Here is a 14,781-nt window from a genome sequence, read left to right on the forward strand (position 1 = left end):
CTCTTACCTTGCTCACAGTTCTCTACTGTTCCATACTGAGCAAGCAGGCTATCCAGGACCTAGGAGGAACATGGAAAAGGAAGGAGGCTACTCTGAGCATCCCAGGAACTATCACAAGACCAGCCACTGGACACCCCACACCCCAAAGCACTGGAGCACAGGCAGAGAGCCTCAGGTGGGGACTGAGCATTACCAACTGTTCATCTGGCCCTTTCTGGAATACTAATGCTGGTGGTGACCTGTCGTAGTATCTTTGCAGAAATGCACTTAAGTTCAAAAAGACATTTAAGAGGCTTTTTGGAGGCAGGTTAACTTTTCCCTAAGTTTGGGGCTTAGGAAACAACACCCTTTCCACCTCTATGTAATGCTTTTCAGTACAGGGAGAAAATCCCAAAGGACTAATATTGATAGTCCTGGGTTAAGGATGAGACCCTATCAACCTCCTTTCAGCACCCCTGGCCTGGCCCCAAACCACCAGCGGACCTCCCCAGTCATCCCTGCCAACTCAGGCTGGCCCAGACTTACACTCCAGTCCCCACCACCCTGAGCCACTGAGAGTTGCCCCCCATCACTTACTTCCCATCGAAGCTGAGGTGGAATATTTCGAATCTGAATCTTCCGGCTCCTGAAATGAGAGGGAACAAGATTAGTGACAGCTCTAAATACTTTAGGGGACTGTGACCTTGCAGTTTTTAATCCTTGTCCCAGTCTTTATCTCCCTACCTTCCACAATGACAAAGTCTTAGAGCCTAAGAATGATCAACTTTGGGAAAGCCGATTTGGTGTAGGGGTGTCCTCGCTTTAAGGAACCAAAATTATCAGTGCTACCACAGACAGGAAAACCAAAGTCAGATGCCCTGAGCCCTAGAGTAACAGAATTCCCTAAAAATCACATCCGCTTTGTTTGTCTTCCCTTAGTTTTCTCACTAGAGAAACTTTTATTCAGTAGCCATCTATTACTACCCACTATGTTTCAGGCACGAAGACTACAAAGCTACATAAGACATTATTCATTAGTGTGATACCCATTTAATTGATGCCTACTTCATGCTGGACTTTGTTCTAGATGCTGTGTCCCCAGTAATAAACAACAGAAAGTGCCCGGCCTCAAGGTGCTCAATTTACTGGGGAAACATATATGCAAACAAACTACAGCAGGATAATAGTGCAGCAGTTAAGTGCTTTGTGCAGGTGTGGATTTAAACCTTCATTCCACTTACTAGCACTGATCTTTAAAAGATTATTTAACTTCTTTGAGGCTCCGTTTCTTCCTTTGTAAAACAGGGATAATACCTATTCAAGGGGTGGTGTATAAAGTAACGTTAGATAATATTATAAAGAGCTTAGCAAAGTACTTAGAGTAAGTACTTAAAGTATAATCATAGATGCAAATACTAAGGTGAGAGTAATTAACACAGGTAACCCAGCATCCTGACCACCGCCTTCCTTCCCTGCTCCCAGTTAACTACACTTTTTTCTTCCCATTTTTAAAATTCCTCTTAAAAATGTAATTTTCCCTGAGGAAGGTTTGTAGGTTAAAAGTTGACTCCCAGAGAAACTGGTTTACCACCCAAATCGATGCCCTAATCGCTGGGCTTAAAGCATTTTTATTGACTTGTCTGTATTGGTCAATTGTCCTTACGTCTTTGCCTATCCCTCATCACAAAATCTTCATTCAGGGACACAGTCCAACAAAACTCTACAAGCATGAGGAAAAACTGGACTAGGAAGCAAGAAAGTCCAGTTCTGGCCCTTAAACTGCTCCTGATTGGGTGTTCGCCTGACTCAGCCACTTCTGCGGCAGCCGCTGTCTCCCTACGCAATGGGGATCATGTCAGTTCCTGCCAAGCCAGGAGAAAGGGGTATTGAAAACATACGGAACCAAGGGAATGGATGCTAAGCTCTAACTATAAATGTTTCAATCTTGGATGTCCGAGGCCAGCTCACAGATTTCACCCCCAAGACCTCAAGTGTCTTCAGCTATAAAATGGACATGAAAGTGTCTCTAAGTCCCTTCTAGCTAGGTGGCTCTGAGTATGGAAAGTCACTGATGAACTATATTAAGAAAATCTCTTTCAGGGATAAAAAAACAACTTAGGGGGATAGGAAAATAAGTTTTGAAGAGAATCTATGTCTATAGCTCTCTACTTTGGTTGGTTTGTGAACCTGAAGGAAGGTGATCAGACAACACATTAGGACAAAAGGCTAAGGATCAGAGAAACAAGTCCAATTTCAGGTCCTCGGGTCCCACACCAGGCTACCTTCTTGTGATTCAATTCACTGGCCAACAGGGAGGCCAGGGCACCTGCCCTCGTGAGGGATTTCTCGTACGAATCCCTTGGTGACAAACTGGATGGAGAGTCAACCCAGAACCCCTCACAATGAAAAGTCAAATTGCTGGAGAACTGAGAAAAAAATAATTATGCCATTGGAAGAACACTGGTCCAGCTTGACACCAATGACAGAGGTGGCCCAAGCCCATGCCTTCCCTCAAGGGGCGTCTTCTGGATGAGGAGCAGAGAAAGGAGGGGGCTGCCAGCCGGGAAGCGAGGCGTTCAAGCCAATCAGGGCCTAAAGCAACCCCAGCTCAGGAGCTCAGTGTGACAAGCGCTCTTTCAAGATGGCCCCTTAGTATCATCTCAGGTCAAAGATCAAAAAATACCCTCCGCCTTCAAACTCCTCACCTTAAAGCTTTCTGTTCAGGGTGGGGAGGAGATGGGGTGGTGAAATCAAATCTCTGTTCGGGATGTTAATCCATATCCTGAAAGCAATGGCAGTCTGGAATGTGTGGAATGTTCCAGGAGAAGGAGGGGGAGGAGGGCAGGGCCACCCAACCAATGAAAGAAAAGACATCCTGTAGCCCTCCCCCAGGCCCCTTCAGGCCTCCAAGCCCCCTTTCAGCAAAGCCCCCAACCCTGACAAAAACACTTCAGTGGCTATGAAGAACCTTTGTCTTTTTAAGCCGTTGGCCTGGTTTCTATGAAGTACGATGGTTTCTATACCTAGTTTCGATCAAGACCAAAGCACATGGGGCACTGGAGGGAACTGTATGCGAACTATACCAAGTACACTCCTTCCCTGGGTCCCCGAGTCCCTCCCTGGGTAACTCGTTCACTCTACAAACATTTACAGAAGGCTCATTGTGTGCTAGGTGAGGGAAGTGTGCTGAGGGCTGGGGGCATCCAGATGGAAGCTAAGAACACCTTGACCAGTTACATCTTTGCTCAGTACCTTAGTTTCCTTCCGTGGAAAACTGACAGGGCTTTTGTGATAAAACTTCAAGCAGGGTTCTCATTCCCTGAGCCCAGGCCCCAGGAGCACGGAGGTGTCCAGACAAGCATGGGAAGAGGCAGGTGGACAGGCAGGGCTGACAACGAGAAGCTTGGAGTGATAGTACAATAGACTTCTGCACTGGTAGGGAACTAGTGGGAAATACCACAGCCTAGAGTCTCACCCCCCACGCCCCCACCTCCCTATGACAACTAAAAGGACCCACTCCAGCACCCCGGTGGATGAGCTTCCAATACGGTCGAACAATGTCTTTGCCCTACAGGTAATAGGGCACTATACTGAGCAGGGGCTGGGGTGCCTAAACCCCAAGATCCATTGTTCGAAAACGAGGCAAGAGAACTCCTAGAGGTTCGGGAACCACCATCCCAGAGCTGATAAACCTGTTGAGTGAAAGAATGAAGCCGCAAGCCCCGGGCAATGCAATAGTTGCAGCCTAATTATTTCCTAGGTGCCAACACTGTAGCTTCTGACCTCTCTGCCTGCCCTGACCTGCAGGGCAGTTGCCAGACCGAGGCAGCTCCCCAGATACAGAGCAACCACAGGGGACCTACTTCTCTGACGCAAGAGACAAGCAGGGGGCATGAAGGCCACAGGGACCAAGTGACCATTCTTCTCTAGCCCAGGGGAGATTCCAGAAGAGACCAGAGGGAAACAGCATCAGTGCAATAGCATAAAGAGTTAAGTAGGAAAATAAAATTCAAGAAGCACAGAATCCGGGCACTTGGAAGTATGGTTGGGAGTTCTCCCTGGGCAGGAAGCTCTTGTTCTTTTCAGCTTTTCAGAGAATTGTCACTAACACACTGAAAGGGAAGGAAAATGGGTCAATTAGGGAAGAGCCTAATATTTGAGGATTGCTTACCAGATGCCAGGCTGAGATTCAGCACCTCCTACAAGCCTCTCATTACCCACATTTGGCTCCATTTTACACATCAGGTTCCTGAGATTGGGAGGTTGAGTATCTTTGCCAAGTCACACAGCCACTAAGAGGCAGAACCAGGACTTGAACCCAAAGCCCGTCTGGTTCCAGGCTCTTAGCAGTGCTCCCAGTGCTGCCTTTTTGATGGCATAAAGACAAAAGGCCTTTGCCAAAATATAGCCATTAGGCTAGAGAAGAAATTTAAAATATTCAGAGTTCACACACCACAGTGAACAGAGGAACTGCTGAGTGGTGCTACTCTCCCAGAAAACAAAACATCCCACCTCTAAGACCCCTTAAGTTAGTAACTTCTTTTTCCAACAGATTCCATAGCTGACAAGTGGTTCGATGGCACATTCAGCACTGTCTACTTGTTTCGTAACAACTTTTTTTTTAAATCATAGTGATTTTTAAGTTCTTACATTTTAGAAATACATGCTGAAATAGTTGCAGATGAAATGATGAACTGCTTTTCTATTGTTTGGTGCTGGGCATGGGCGCTGTGCTACAGTGCAGAGCCTGCTTCAAAATCATCAGGGGATGGGGAGACAAATGAAAACATGAGATTTAAGTCGGTATTTTTTAAAGCTAGGTGATGGGGTTCATTACACTATCCTCTTCACTATTTTATGCTTACTTTTTTCCATAATAAAAAGGGATTTGGGAGGCGGGAAGAGTATTTTATGCCAGCTGGGGGCAGGAAGAGTATGGGCTTGGGGTCCAGCGGATGCACAGATGGGACCCTTCTCGCAATGCACACTTGCAACAGTGACTCGAGGTCTCCAGGAGGGGTGGGGAGGCTAAAAACTGCTCCAGGGGCTGTTCTTTTTCTAATCCTTTGCAAACAAACGTGCTCCTTCCTCTTTCTACCCCAATCCCTTTGGGGAGGGTGCCATCTTCAATCAGGCAGATGGCCTCACCCCTCCCTAGAGGGAGTTCCTTTGAACCAAGGTAGGGCAAGCCAGTTGAAGGTGGGGAGGAAGGAGCAGTAAGAGGTTTTGGAAATCTTGTTAAAACTTGGGGCCCCAACCCCCAGAGGCCCCTCTCGTGAGTCAAACCTGGACTTTCATCTCTGCCAAAGAACTAGGATTAAACTGGGATCTCCAGATTAGAGCCTCTACCTCTACTCCTCCCCCAGACTAGCAGGCTGTGTGGCCTCGGGCAAGTCAAGCCTTCAACTCTCTGGACCTCAGTTTCTTACAACTGGGAGACAAGGATAAGGAGTAGTTGATTTTACAAGATCTTGCGTCTTCAGACTGGGATCAACCCTGTCCACCTACATTCTTAATTAGAGGGATTTTCTGTGCCCTGATGGTCTAAGTAAGTGGTTCTTAACCTTTCTTTTGGTTCACATTAGTAAACGAGATGAAAGAACACTCTCCCCCAGAAAAAAAATGCATTTTGCACACAACTTCAAAATTTTGGGGATTAATAAAGGTTTTGGGATCCAGCCATAAATCCAAAGTTAAGACACCTTCCCACAGATCTACATTCAACTTCATCCCCAATGATATCCATGTCTTCACTCAAGCCTGCAACTGTGACAGGAAGCAACGAACCCAAGACAAGCAGAAAAGCTTGACTAGGGGATGGGGTTGGGGTTGCTGCTCAGATATTGGAAATGAGTAAGCAACTAAGATGGTTCAAACGGGCAGAAGCACATCTTGCTCACTTAATTCTAATCAGTGGTCAAGAAGCTCCTTGCCACGACTTTTCTTAAAGGACACTAGAGTCCTTCATTCCACAGGTTTCCTTGGCACTCTATTATGCCCTGGGCTTGTGCTGGTCACACGACAGTAGCCACCAGTCACTGTGGTTACTGAGCACTTGAATTGTGGCTACTGCAACTCAGGAACTGAATGATAATTTTGTTTAATTTTAAATGTTTGTATAACTTTTTCATCCACAAACTTTATGAAATCTAAAAACAGATCAATGGCTTTCACTGGGATGGGCTCTCTCAGTGTAAAATAACATACACCAAATCCCTAAAGAGTGCCCTGCCAAAAAGCAAAATATCTCATTAATTGTTTATGCTGATTGCATGTTGAACAATCTTTTAACTTTTAAATTAATTTTTCAATTAATCTTTTACATTAATTCTCCTTTTCTTCTTTTTTAATGGGGCTCTTAGAAAATCTACACTTACACACGTGGCTCTCACTGCATTTCTACCGTTTGGTGCTGGGTATGGGCACGGTGCTGCAGCGCAGAGCCTGGAGCGAGAAACACAGGCATGCCTCTCCTGCTCTCATGGAGTTTATAGTCCAGCAGTTTAGTCTGGGATGGGAGAAAGGAATGAATGAACAGGGTTAAGAGGCATGGAGGTAGGCTGTCCACTGCATCCCTTCAGAAGTGGGTGATCCCGCCAACTCAACAAGAGAGTCCCATGTGGCTGACATTGGAGTAGAAGCACCCTCCCAAAGCTGGCTCCCTTCCCAGTTGTTTTTCCCAGCTGGAAGTCACACATAAAAGATGTCCTAACGTGCCAACCACTGCCTTTCCCATAAGATCACCGCTGACCTAGTCTTTCCTCTCCTTCCTGCCTCCTTATCCCTATAGCATGGAAAGGTGGGGGCCGGGGGGGGAGTAATTGTCCAGGAAAGCTTCTGAAGGGGCGGACCTGGCACGCTCCGGGCATGGCAATAGCTGAGAAAGGAGGAAGGGCTGGAGAGGGGAGGAGGAGCTGGCCCAATGCCCAGGGCTCTGTGCCAGGCTGATCCAGAGGCAGGGCAGCCAGACAGGGGGGGCAGAAGGGCGGGCGGGCAGGTGGGTTGTCAAGTGAGTTGATGGGCAGGGTAGGAGCTGCTAGAAAGGAACTCACAAACCTAGTGGAAGCTGCGGGACCAGACAAAGCAGATGCCACCACCAAGGAGAATGGCAGAGTGTAGGAGTGGACTTGAATTCCACTACTGGAATCTACCTGTAGTTCCGCGAACATAGTCTTTTAAATGTATGTGGCACACATGCACTGTCCCACGTGTGCGCCAACTCCTGTGCTAATGTTGCGGAAAAGCAGGGAGGAAAAACAAAGTCTACAGAAGACGACTCTAGGCTGAACCTGATGATCTCCTCTCATTTGGAGGGCTTTTGTACCATATTTAACATGCTCCTGGCCTACCTTGATTCAGGAAAAAAGAGATCACTAAGCTTCTTACATCACCAAGGAGAGTCAGTCAGTCAGTCTCTCTCCTGGCACTAGGAAGTTCCAGTTGAAGGAGATAAGATTCATACAATGAAGCAGGAGAGGTGTACACACACACCCCAAGCCTTGAGAGGGTCCTAAACAGTCACCCTCATTCTATAGATGGAGAAACTGAGGCTCAAGGAAAGGGAAGAGTCTAGGTAACTTTGAGGTAGGACTAAAATTCAACTCTCCTCCCAAACTGGTGGTTTACGTTCATCTCACCAAACCTCACTACCTTCTCTCTGACAAGAAGTGTTAACACAGCAGAAGTCTGAACAGCCCCGATGTCAGCAGCAGGAAAAATGCCCATATTCTGTATGGCTAAGTGCGTGCCAACTGGCTTTTACTGCATGCGGCTCTAATTTGGGCACAGGATTTAACTTGCAGAAAAGCTAACTACACTATAATACGGCTGGATGACTGTCAGAGAGATTTGTTAGCAGGATAAAGGGTACTCACCGAAAATTCGATCTTGCAAATTTTCATATAGGTTTGGGACGGGCAAGGAACAACAGTGTGACAAGGAGTGAGAAGGTGCTAACTAGCATTAAAGAGCAAGCAAACCTCAAAGATGAATACTTCGCTTATTTCACTCATCTTGGAAATAAATAGTTTGACAAGAGAGTCCACTTTTTTTTTGCCCATCTGGGCAGCGCCAGAGGAAGCCAAAACAGAAGCTCTGAGTCAGTGGAGCTCTTTCCAGACAAATTCCAAGTCTGCCTGGGCCAGCTTCCACCTCCTCCCTCCATGGTGCTCTCTCTGCCCAGAATCTCGTTCTTTCACCTGAGCAGGAGCTGGCCGCATGAGCCCTCCAGTGTGAAGTGGGGGGAAAAGAGAATCTGGGGAGTAGGGAGTTGGAGAAAAGAAAGCACAAGCATAAACCTAACTTGTGGGGACAAATGGAAAAGAGGTGACCAAATCTGAGCAGTGCAGCCTCCCTGGTGCTTCATCAGTGGTTGCCACTGCTCACCATCCTTCTCAGGCTGGCAGTGGGAATTCTTTGAGGATCTTCCCTGGGGGTGGGGGAGGTTAATGGCTCTAACTGAGAGAAAGGAGGAGGAGAACTAGAAGGACCATTTCCTATCCCAACCTCACCAGAGATGTTGATTTAGCGCTCACCCCCGCTCCATGTCAGCATCTCTCCAAAAAGCCTAACACCAAAAGGTCTAGTACTCTGCGGCCCAGAGACCTGGCTGAGGATGGAGCTGGCACTCGGTGGAAAGCATCATGGGGCATGCCTGAGAAATGGAGAAAGGTCAAAGCGTCTCCTCAGGAGGGAACAGCAAGCTGGGATAGCCCAGCTGAAGACAAGGATTTTGAGGTGCAGCTCTCAGAAGCAAAGGAAAGGAAACAAGACCAGCCTCAAGAGAAATCAACTCACAATTCTGCAACTCACAATTCTGCACTGAGAAAAAGACTCTGGGAGTTACAGTAATTCTTGGAATCTAAGGTTTCCCTGGGAAAGGATGAGAATGTATCCCAGTATAAATTTAAAAATAATAATGTATCCTATTAGTGGAAAGGAGCTCTGGCCCTGTCCCTCCAACATGAGGTTAACAACCTCAAGAGATTCATCATCTGCACTCCGGCTGCCAAAGACCTGTTGGTGGTCAGAAACTTCAGGAAGCTGGTGTTTGTTTCTTCCTAGTGGGGTAGTTCTTCATCAGAACTCCTCTGACAGGGATTTCCATCCCCAGTGCTGCCCTGGCGTAGGGCAGGAGCTTAATGCCCTCTCCATACAGGTCATTCTCTCCCCAGTCCAGGGATCCTGTCCGGGAGGACTAATGGCGCCTTCCAACTTCCAAGATGGTTCGCAGCCACCCCTGGCCAGGAGCAGGGGGCAAGGCTCCGAACAGCCAAGAGGACCAAAGGCGGCGAGCGCAGCTTTCATTGTGGAAGGCCAGTGGAAAGCGGGAGCAGGCAGGGCAACTGAGGAGAAAGAGAGGTGCCTGGGAAGGGCGGCAGCAGCTGAGGGTGGGGGAGGGCTGCAGCAGCTGGGGGGGAGGAGGGGAGTCCTCATGAACGGGCAATTGAGAAGGTCTGAGCAGCTGAGCGGCCGGGCTGGCGTCCGTGGGCCGCCCCTTCCCCCAGCCCCTCTCACCTAACCCGGGAAAGCTGAGCGCTCACCCTCCCAGCCCAGCCGCTGGGTGGGCGAGTCGGCAGCATATAGGGAAGGAAAGAGAGGATGTCACTGGGGCGCCCCCTCTGCTGCGGGGCTCTGCCAGTCTAGAATGTTCTGCCGCCAGAACCCCCTTGGTACCCCGACTCGCTCTGAGAGGGTCCCGCCCGGCCCAGGGTCCCGCCCGGCCCAGGACGCCCTCGGCTACCCGCACAGGACCCGGAGGGGGAGGGGACGCGCACAGGGGGCTGCCGAGTGGGGGTGGGGACCAGGACTTTGCCCTTTGTCTCTCTCTCCAGAGCCACCAGCCGAAACCCGACCCCATCAGCGAGCCAGGCAGCCAGCGAGGGGCAGGCTCCCCCTCCGGGGTCCTTTAGTAAATCCAGACCCGACCTCCCTGTGGTCAGGGCTGTGACTGAGGTGGTCCTGTGGGGGAGGGGGCTTCCCGCCTGCAAACAGGCCTGCAAGCATTTAAGTGGGAATCGGTTGGGGGTAGGGGGCTGGAAGTGGGGCCGCAGAAGCTTGGAGGGGAGAAAATGGCCCGGGAGGCGGCATTCCTTAGAGACCTCGGCTGGGCTGCGGGAGGAGGCAGGACTGGCCCGGGAGGCCTCCCACCGAGAAGGCAGGAACTGAGGCCTGGGAGTGGGCTGAGCTGGGCTGGGCTGGGCTAGGCTGGGGGCACGGAACCAAGAAGACTTCAAGGCCTGGAGAGAAAAGAACCTCCTCTCCCAGGACATTCGGGGAGCCTCCACAGCAAAGTTATATCGAAGAAGTCATACTCACCCCCACGCAGAGTAGAGCATTTGTCTGGGGGGGAGGGGGGTGTGAAAAGTACTTTATCTGCCCTTTTGAGGTGTCATCAATTAATAATATTCTTATTAATAACTCACATTTGCACAATACTTTAGAGTTTACAAAGTACTTCTTTACAACCACATTCTCTTATGAACCTAGAACAAGAGGTCGATTTGAGCTCTAAACCACAGAAGATCGGGAATACTTTATTTCCATTCTGCAGATCAAAACACAGGCTGAGAGGAGTTAAGTGACTAGCTCAAGGTGACACTAGCCGGCAAATGTTACTACACCATGAAGCCTGCGCCTGCTTATCAGGGAAAAAAAGGTAACTGGGTTCTTGCTCCTCAAAAACATGTATGAACTATGAATTATGATTCTGTAGGAATGTAACAAAGGTCAACTCTTTGTCCCTTCCTGCGAGGAGGAGGAGGGATGAGAAGGGAAGCGTCTCTGCCCTTCCCCCTAACCTCTCATTTTCCCCAGGGTTGAACCCGAACAAAAGAGGGGGGGAGGTGGGGATCAGCCAAAGGCTTGAGCCCTGGTGCCTACCAGAAGTGCCAAAGAATGGAGGTTCATACAACTCAAAATACTTAACCAACTTGATGAGGAATGGAGTGAGGCCCAGCAAAAGACGCTGACCCCAGGATCCTACAGTTTACGTATCTGGGGAAAGGACAGGCTGAGACAGACACCTGAATTCTAACCCCACTCAAGTCCTCCACTTTGTTCGGCTCCCCCTCCATGGGTTATTTCCTTCTGAGTAGAATATTCCCATTTCCCATTTTAGCTTCCTAGACTAGGGAAGAATTTTCTCAGGTTTCTTCAACTACTCAAGATTGTCTAAAGCAACTAATTGTCTATTATATTTCAATAAAGCTGGGGGGGGGAATAAAGAAACAAAAAAGATTGCCTGAAAATCCCAAAAGTGGGAGGAAAATACAATGCAAAGCAGGTATGAAACACCTGGGGCAGAAGGAGGTTCACACCAGGGAGAAATTAACTTTAGGTATGTTTTTATTTGCTAAGCTAATGCTCTCCCCACAAAAAAAAAAAAAAAAGCTCAAGATAAGACTACTCCTCTGAGTATTAGAGGATCACCCTGTAAGAGAGCTCGGCCTTGGAGGTAGAAAGGCCTCGGTTTGAATCCTAACACTACTACTTATTTAAGGTATGACCTTGGTTGACTATGTTACTTTAACCACTCAAAGCTTCAGTTCCTTCTTCTGTAGAATTATGATATAATACCTGCAGAGCTCTTATGAGGATTCACTGAAGTAACAGTGACTAGCTCTGAGTGGATAGATACTCAATAAATGTTCCCTGTAATTATAAAAGGAACTCATCTTCTGACCCTCGTCACATGGCACAGTGCTCAGGAGCAAATAAGATGTTCAATAAGGGAAATAAACAGAGACATCTGCCCTACCTACCTGAGGGCCGCTCCCCTCTGGCATGCCATCCCTCCCTTCTGGATAGATTGTCTTCCCACAAATACCTCCCTATCAGCTCGCGATGCTCTCCTTAATCCAAGCCTCTATTTTTTCTGCCCATCCTCCAAAATACAGCTTAGCTCAAAGCCTCCCTCCTCTATTTTAGTTCCTGAGGTTGTATGCCTCTCATTTTACCATGGTCTCTTGGCCTCCGCAGTCCCACAGCTTTTCCTGGATCCAAAGTAAAAATACTGAGGGCGGGGATCTTATCTTTTACCTCTTTTGTGTGGCTCCCTCTCTCGACCCCTATGTATCCCTTCTCAACCCTGAAAAAGACCCAATAATGCTAAATAAAAACCCAGTAAGTAATTAAAATTTACAGGAGAGGGATCAGGCAGACTCCCATTTCATATAGGATGAAGAGGTGACGACCATGTAGGAAAAAGCAAAACTAGCAATGATTTAAGAATAGCAGCGAGGTGTGGGGGGAGGTATTGTTTAATAGGCACAAGAATTTCAGCCTTGCAAGATGAAGCGTTCTGGAGACGGATGGAGGTGATGGCTACACAACAGTGTGACCGTTCCTAATACCACGAACCGTACACTTAGAAACGGTTACGATAGTAAATGTTATACGTATTTTTACCACATTAAAGGTAATTTTTTTTAAATACCAAGGATAAAACGAAAAATTTTAAAGCCCCTGGAGAAAAATCATCTCAATTTCCTTCAATCTCCACCATAAGACCAATGACTTCCCCTTACTCCTCATTGTAGTTCTAGCACCTGACAGAGGGCATGTCATGCAGTAGTAGACTCCGAATATAAAAATAAATGGGTGAATGGATGCATGCAATCTATGCAGCAATATGCAAGCTATCACAGAACGCCAAACCATCTTGTTAAATATTTCCCGACATGGAATTTAGTTGTAAAGATACTATAAAAATCACCGCCCCCCCCCCAAAAAAAATGTTTTTAATGACTGATTGGCAATGTCCCCACACGAACGCCCAAGCTAAAGTAGCTATCATGGGATGTTTTGAAGAGGTGAGCAAAGAAGCCTGGGCCTAGACAGGCATCATTCCTCTTCTAGTTAGAATTTCAAAGGAGACTACTCATTTCAGATGGTCAGAGAGGGGCAAGGATAGGAAAGTGAAAGAAAGATTACGTCACAGAGATAAGTGAGGTTTGTAAAGATCATTTTATTCCACCTCCTGTCTACCCCCAGCTTCTTCTGGACAGGTATCACTCTACCCTATTCTAAAAAGCCAGCATCAGCAGCTTGAATCAAATGGTAATAAACTTAGGGAGAAAAACCCTCTAGATAAAATAACTTGTCAGGTAGCTCTTCTTTTACATGAAATAAAAAGTTGCTAGAGTGGACACTCTTCAAGAGGAGAGAAGAAAATATTCTTCTGAACCCTGCTGCCTCCCTAACCAACATCCTATTATGTCTAGTCCTTGCTCAGAACATACTGGCTGCAGCCACCAACAGCCATGTCTGTGAAGGATCATCTTTGCCCTTTAATTTAGAGTTGTGTCTCCAAATCCTGCCAAAGCAACTGCTCTCTATTACAGTTGGACTGCTCCTCCCAAGCAACTTAGAGACCTGGAGGAGGAAGTAGAATAAATATTTCTAACTCTGAATAGACATCCTCAACAAGTTTACTCCACCCAACTGCCCCCACTTTGGTTCCTGTCTCCCCTCATTTTCTCCTTCTCCGAGTACCCAATGGAAAGCTGACAAGCCTCAAGCAATCCCAAATGCCACTCCAGAAAAGAGGCAACACGCATCATTCCATATGAACAAATTGTAAAACTCTTTATATTAACTGATTAAAGTCACAAGCCTGTTAAATGGCCAAAAACCACATCCGATTAGAAGTCCTTCCCCTCCCCACCCCACTTAAGAAAAGGTTCAATCCTCCTTCTCTAGACTGAGATGTCAAAAGGGGTTGTGGGTATGTGTGTGTATATATGTGTGCACCCTTTGGGCAAGGAGTGCTGAAGAGAGGAAGTGGACATGAAGGTGGGTTCCGAACACATCTTTGGGGACCATTTCCGATCCAAGGGACCAGGGGAAGAGGCCACCGTGGCTTTGCCCCTACCCCCAACAAGGGAATAGGGAACAATGTATGCAGTCACTTCATGGGCATCCAGGGATCTCCAACTCCTGAATGCCTGTTTTGTCAGCTTACCAAGAGCAGAACATTAAGACAAACACGCCCATCACCCAGCTAAAGGGGAGAACTGCTCCCATTTCTTTCTCCCTCAGACTCCCAAGAAGACTGACACAGTCCCCCTTCACCCTGAATTCTTACACCTATCTCATCTGCAGAATTAGGGTGGTTCTCCTCTCACTGATGTCCCTACTCTCTATATATGAACCTTTGACAGTAGCCCCAAACTGCAAAATCTCAGCAGTAGGCCCAGCTTAGGGCATCAACAATAGAATATGTGGCCCATTCCCCTAAGGAACAATCAGTAGCACTCCCACCGTGTTTGCCCCATCCTTTTGTCTGGGAGAGATGTAGCATACAGGTAGTTATCGAAGCACCCTACACACAAATCTCCTTCACTATGCCTATCCATCATTGTTTCATACCAAATGCATGCCAAATTCACATAAGGATACTCTCTACTTACTCCTTCATATATCTGCTAAGCTTCAATACACAGCCCAAAAACAGAAGGCAGAGAGGTCCATATCTAAAACAAATAATAATAGCTAATGTGCAATAGCAGCAGTTTACAGTACAGAAATTGAGGCTAAAAGAGGTTAAGTAACTTTTCCAGTTTCCCAATCATTGCCTGACTCCAAAGCTCTTGTTTTTAAACACTGAACTCTCCTGGGAGGCCTTTCCTCCATACTCCTGTAGAGGACTGAGTGAGGGACCTAAGGCAGGTCATGAGACTCAGACCTAATGGAGCTTCCCTCCCATCTCGAGCCTCAAGAATTCTGAATGATTCCTGAAGAATTCTGAGTCCTCTCTACTCCTGTTGCCAAAGAACTCCCACAACCTTTACATATAACAAT

At 47.5% G+C, this 14,781-nt stretch overlaps 1 protein-coding gene across 2 annotated transcripts in view; it reads right to left on the reverse strand.

Moving 5' to 3' along the window:
• Positions 1-14,781, reverse strand: part of IGF2BP1 (insulin like growth factor 2 mRNA binding protein 1) — a 38,616-nt gene that overhangs the window by 12,580 nt on the left and 11,255 nt on the right. For both annotated transcript variants that reach the window (XM_011382641.2, XM_011382640.2), the window contains exons 3-4: positions 577-625; positions 8-59 (exon numbers count right to left, since the gene is read on the reverse strand). In XM_011382641.2, the coding sequence (XP_011380943.1) occupies positions 8-59; positions 577-625 (101 nt within the window). The remainder of the gene's footprint in view (positions 1-7; positions 60-576; positions 626-14,781) is intronic.

This window comes from Pteropus vampyrus, unplaced genomic scaffold, assembly GCF_000151845.1.
Source record: "Pteropus vampyrus isolate Shadow unplaced genomic scaffold, Pvam_2.0 Scaffold486, whole genome shotgun sequence".
Classification (NCBI taxonomy): Eukaryota; Metazoa; Chordata; class Mammalia; order Chiroptera; family Pteropodidae; genus Pteropus; species Pteropus vampyrus.